The sequence below is a fragment of the Colias eurytheme genome, chromosome 19 (assembly GCF_061535395.1).
Source record: "Colias eurytheme isolate Ceu_HAF_F1 chromosome 19, ilColEury1 Martin Lab GWU primary, whole genome shotgun sequence".
Taxonomy (NCBI): Eukaryota; Metazoa; Arthropoda; class Insecta; order Lepidoptera; family Pieridae; genus Colias; species Colias eurytheme.
The window spans coordinates 8,329,269-8,335,468 of record NC_142998.1 but is presented as its reverse complement, the minus strand read 5'-3'; the positions used below and the strand labels follow the sequence as shown (position 1 = coordinate 8,335,468).

General features: G+C 38.1%; 1 protein-coding gene across 1 annotated transcript; it reads right to left on the bottom strand.

The window, feature by feature from the left end:
• Positions 1-505: 505 nt before the first annotated feature.
• Positions 506-5,013, bottom strand: LOC149900284 (uncharacterized). Its single transcript, XM_090113407.1, has 2 exons — positions 1,329-5,013; positions 506-879 (listed from the first exon to the last, which is right to left on the bottom strand). Exons 1-2 carry the CDS (start codon positions 5,011-5,013, stop codon positions 506-508), a joined length of 4,059 nt encoding a protein of 1,352 aa, XP_089969533.1.
• Between the last annotated feature and the right edge of the window lie 1,187 nt (positions 5,014-6,200).

Sequence of the window (6,200 nt, the reverse complement as noted above, 5' to 3'; positions counted from 1 at the left end):
CCACGTACCTTGGAGATGCTGCAGCACTCGATGAATTTGCGCCCAATCATCCGATGCGTTTCACGTGTTTCAATGGCCGCCGCGCGCGCACACAGCAGAGGAGCGGCTCGATCGAATGCGGAAGTACAAGTGTCGACCACAGATTAGGTCTCGACTGTCGTGGTGCATGACAGTTGCAAAATAATTTGACAACCTTTGTTTGCATACTCTGTGCCAAACATCGATAATAGACACCACGATCAATTACACGGTAACGAAACATCCCGCCCACCAAAATGCCTATGGTATTTTCTGGTCAGACGATAAATAGAACATAATGGGAACGAGAACGATAAAATGATCCGTATAATTATTGATGATACTTATTGATTACGATAAAAACTAGTTACCTAACTAATTGATTCTGTATAACACGATAGATGTTACACAGACACGATATCTTATTGCTAACGATAACTTAATGTCTAGATACCTTACGATACTAAAGAAAGATAAACGATTTAAGCTAGTCCTCGATTGGTAGAGGGCATAACTTAACCAACGGTCTTTGAATTATATGATTTTTCGCTGTTTTAACTACTGCAATCCGAGCTACACCATCAGAACCGGGTAAAAGATCCACTACTCTGGCAAGAGACCATTGTAGTGGCGCACGATTTTCATCCTTAATTATCACCATTGAGCCTATCTGAAGCGGTTTAGAATCCTTAGTCCATTTGGCGCGTTGTGTTAGTGAGTTAAGATACTCGTGTTTCCATTTGGACCAAAAACTCTGGTGAAATGATTGTAACAACTGCCACCGATGAAGCCGACTTATATTAACATTTGATAGATCTTCTTCAGGGACAGCTGTCAAAGGCTCTAAGGTAAGGAAATGGCCTGGATGCAAGTAGTTACGATGAATGTTGTCGATAATTAGAACGTTAATGGATGATCAGACGGTAGAAAGGCTGGATGCCTTTGTTCGTATTCTAAACCTGCGCGTGAAATTCTACCGCCCACCCTGAGAATACCTAATCGATCGATAAATGGATTGAGTTTTCGAAAAGGTTTCGATAAAAGTTTGTTTGATTTAAGATTAGCAATTTCGTTTGAAAAGACCTGACTCTGTACATGTTTAACGATTTTTAATAATGCGTTATGTCTTTCAACGTTATTAATGAAATTATTACGATTAGCTTGAGCTGGGGTTCTAGAGTTATTGATAAAACGATATACAAATGCCAAAATGTTAACGATTGTTTGAAATGATGAATAACGATTAAGTAAAGAGTCAATTATTGTTGGTTCGATTGGAGCTCTCTCTTCAGCGGAAAGAGCTACCTTACGTTGCTCCTTCTCCATAACGACCTTCTCCTCATTTGATGTGACAACAGCTGTATCCGTAGGCCAAGTATCACTACCTTGGGTTAACCAGCACGGTCCCGCCCACCATAAGGCATTGTGCACAAGCTCACTCGGAAATAAACCTCGTGAACACAAATCAGCAGGATTATCACCTGAGGATACATGATGCCACCAGTCTGTAGGGGTGATATCCTGTATGTGACTGACACGATTCGCGACAAATGTTGTCCAACGCGAAGAATGAGAACGCAGCCAAGACAAAACGATGGTTGAGTCAGACCACAAATATACAGAATCAATATGAATACGAGAAAGATACGTATCTTTTACAAATTTGTAAAGATCTGATAGAAGAACTGCAGCACAGAGCTCGAGTCGTGGTAGCGATGTATGTTTAAGAGGTGCAACTCGAGCCTTAGAGCAAACGAAGAAAACATGAATATTACCAACAGCATCTGTAACACGTAAATAGATGACAGCTCCGTATGCAAGGGTAGAACTGTCACAAAACCCATGTAGCTCATACGATACAGCATCCGTGCAGGTAAGTTGCCGAGGAATTAGAAGTTCACTCAAAAGATTAAGTTGAGTGCGATGTTTGTTCCATGTATTGATGATCTCGTTAGGCGGCGTTTGGTCCCATCCAACGCCGAGAATCCATAACTTCTGAATTAAACATTTTGATTGAATTGTGATGGGAGATAAAAAACCTAACGGATCGAAAACCCTAGCGAGTTCACTAAGAATTGAACGCTTAGTACACGGCCGATAAGTAGATTCAATTTCGAAAACGAACGTATCTGAGGATGGATTCCATTTAAGACCTAATACCTTAAGAATTTGATTATCAGAATTGTCTAACGATACGGATCCAGTCAAACAACTATCACTGGGTAGATCAGACAATAACTGTGGTTTATTACTAGCCCACTTCCTAAGTTCAAACTGTCCACACTTAAAAAGTTTAATAATCTGCGACTTTGCTTCCTGAGCGACCTCTAACGATGAAAATCCGGTTGTGACGTCATCACAATAAACATCAGACAGTAGTACTCGTTTTGCGAGTGGATAAGAATCTCCCTCATCTTCAGCAAGCTGTCGAAGAGTACGGCAAGCGAGAAACGGAGACGAAGCTAATCCATATGTGACTGTATTTAAACGATATTCTAAGAGGGGCTCATCAGGAGAACTCCTCCAGAAAATGCGTTGGTAATCACGATGTTCTTGCGCTACTACAATCTGTCTAAACATTTGACGAGCATCAGCCATGAAGACAACGTTGTGTTCCCTAAAGCGTAAAAGTAGATTTAAAATATTCGGTTGTAGCTTTGGGCCGATAAGTTGTGTGTCATTCAGTGACTTAGAATGTATATCCTTCGCAGAAGCGTCGAATACAACGCGGAGGCGTGTGGTCGCAGAGTCAGGGCGTAGAACGCAATGATGAGGTATGTAGTATTTTCCTGCGCCAACTTGTGCTACAGGAACCACTGTCATGTGACCACTTTCGATGTAATCAGACATAAAGTCGACATATTGCGATTTTAACAAAGCGTCACGTGACAACCTACGTTCGATAGCATAGAACCTACGCAAAGCAACTTCGCGAGAGCCCTCAAATGTAGGTTCTGAATTATTCTCAAATGGAATACGAACAATATAACGCCCAGATTCATCACGTGTGTGTTCTTCAACGAATTTACGTTCGCATAATAACTCATCTGGAGTTAGCATTGAAGTTTGCGGTACCGAATCTAATTCCCAAAAACGATGAACTAATGAATTTAAATCATTATCGATTACAGGCAACGTCTGCAACAGACTACTACATGAAATATTAGTTTTACCTAGAAGTAGCCAACCAAAGATTGAATTAAACGCGGTAGGTTGGTTGACACCTCCCTTGATATGTTGATTAAGAACAGAGTCAGCGAATACATCAGCAGCAAGCAAAATGTCAATGGGACCAGGTATATCGAAACCAGGGTCCGCTAACGGCAACGATTTAATATGGGACCAACTTGATGAATTAAGTTGAGCGATAGGTTGATCGCCACATATTTTAGATATGACGTGCATATCCAAGTTAAATAGAATTCGACCGTTAGTGCCGATAGAACAAGTGACGTCACCAATAATAGGTGCATCCGCTTCCCCTATGCCACTAATTGCCGCGGTTGTTGAAGACGGCGTTAAATTTAAAAATTTTACTGCTGATTCTGTTATGAAATTGCTCTGACTGCCCGTATCAAACAGGGCACGAAACGATTGCATATTACCTGAAGCATCCTTAACCTGAACGATAGCTGTGGCTAACAGCACTGTATGATTCGTATGTGACCTTGACACCAGCGACGACCCGATTTGATTTGATTCGATCTTAGTGTTATGATCGCGATGGAGTAAGGTGTGATGTTTACGCTTACACATACGACACGAAAAAATAGATTTGCAATTTTTTAATTGATGTGATGGCTTCAGGCAATTAAAGCACCAATTGTTTTGAGTGGCAATAGCCATACGATCGTCAATCGATTTACTAATAAAATCTTGACAAGAAAAAATAGAATGCGACTTATGGCAATACGCGCAGCTACTTGAATAAACTTTAGACTTATCGTTCGAATTACATCTATTGTTCATAGCAACAAGTGCATTTGAATTGAAACGTTTCGTTGATTGATTTTGAGTAGTCGAAGGCTTTAAAGATTTGTTCACACCAGAAAAATGTGTATCTCGTAATAAGGCTTCGCATTTAGAACGCAAAAAACCCTTCAATTGATCATAAGACGGCAACTCCACGTTAGAATATTTCTCCTCAAAATCGCGGCGTAAGTTCTTGTCTAATTTTGATAAAATATGGTAAACTAAAACAAAATCCCAACGATCTATCGGTAACTCAATAGATTTTAAAATATTTAAATTTTCATCGAATAAGTCGAGTGACTTTTGAAACTCAGTTGCGTTGTTATGCATGAAGTTAGTGTTTAAAATATCTTGCCAACAAGTAAAGGCTAATGTTCGTTTACATCTATAGCGATTAATAAGAGCTTCATACGCGTCGCGATAATATTCATGAGTCATAGGGAACGCCTTAACCACCGATAACGCATCCCCGCTAAGAGAAGAAATTAAATAATGAAACCTTTCCGTGTCCGAAATTGACGTTGAGTTATGAATTAAAGAATTAAACGTATCATAAAACACAGGCCACTGCTTGATATTGCCCGAAAAATGTGGCAATGTAATTTTAGGTAAACGGATATTCGATGAATTGATGTTCGAGTTAATCGAATTATTTGTATCATGTTTAGTTAAACTAATATAAATAGACTGTATCTGAAAATATAATTCATCGAATTGTTCCTCAATTTCAGTTTCATTATCCGCGTCGTCCGACAGATCGAGTATATTAAAATGAGCATTTTCGAAATTTGAAACGATTTGTTTAATTTCCTGATGATACGATAAAAATAGGTCGTATTGTGAACGATCACTCAAAGCTGCATTACCTATTTCTAACGCCTTCGATAATCTTTTAAGCGCTATAGTACGTTTTCTACGCAATGTCGATAAGTCCTTAGTCGTATAATATTCATCCACCGATTTAGATTTTAATTTTTTCAAAGAACCTAACTTCCGAGTTGAATGTTTAGTTAATAAAGACATCTTGTTAAATTTAAATTTATATATCGATTAAACAAAATGTAAAAACGTTTAAACACAAACAATAAAATAACAAAGTTAATCTTCGATGTAATTTTTCAAACAATGAAATAAAATGAATCAATGAAATTATTATTTCACCTTTACGCATATGAAGTTAAGGATGAAGATCGCATGAAACGGTAATGTGAATGAATACAGATTATAACTTTCAATAACAAGTTAAAGTGATGATGCGCTGCGCGAGCCGCTAGAATGTTTTTCGATTTACCCCCGAGTATAATTAATATAAAATGAAATTATTTTATATTACGATTTAACCTAATATTACGTTTTAATATTAGTTATGTAGTTAGGATAAACTGTAACGTGAATGAATTATGTTTTGGAATGTGAAATTACTATAGGCCTGTGTAAAATTAAGCACCGATGAAATATGTGATTGCTTAACTAGTTCCTACAATAATTAAACACTTTTGACTTGTACTTCTGAATATGTATTAAGTTTTAGAATATGAAATTGTTTCAAGCCGTATGAATTTAAGCACCGATAAAATAAGTGTTTGCTTAAATAGATCTTATAACAACTTCCTACTTTGTTAAACAAAGAACCTAATACGAACGGAATTGAATTTGATTTTAGATTATGAATTACGTGTGACCAGTAATACCATAAGCTTTTGAATATGATAATTGATACGCAAATTCCCGGGTTTCGGCACCAGAAATAATGTAGAATCGCACCAAGCCGAAATAGCGGGTGGCTTCTACTACATTAGGGAAAATTACGTTAACACAAAATCGATGTTCGGAATATAGTGAGCAGCAAAAACAATGCACCACGTACCTTGGAGATGCTGCAGCACTCGATGAATTTGCGCCCAATCATCCGATGCGTTTCACGTGTTTCAATGGCCGCCGCGCGCGCACACAGCAGAGGAGCGGCTCGATCGAATGCGGAAGTACAAGTGTCGACCACAGATTAGGTCTCGACTGTCGTGGTGCATGACAGTTGCAAAATAATTTGACAACCTTTGTTTGCATACTCTGTGCCAAACATCGATAATAGACACCACGATCAATTACACGGTAACGAAACATTAGGTATATTATTTAATTATTATTGTTTTAATAAAGCGGAAATTTGAATTTGGGAAATAAACTAAAAATAAAACTACACTATTATCAAT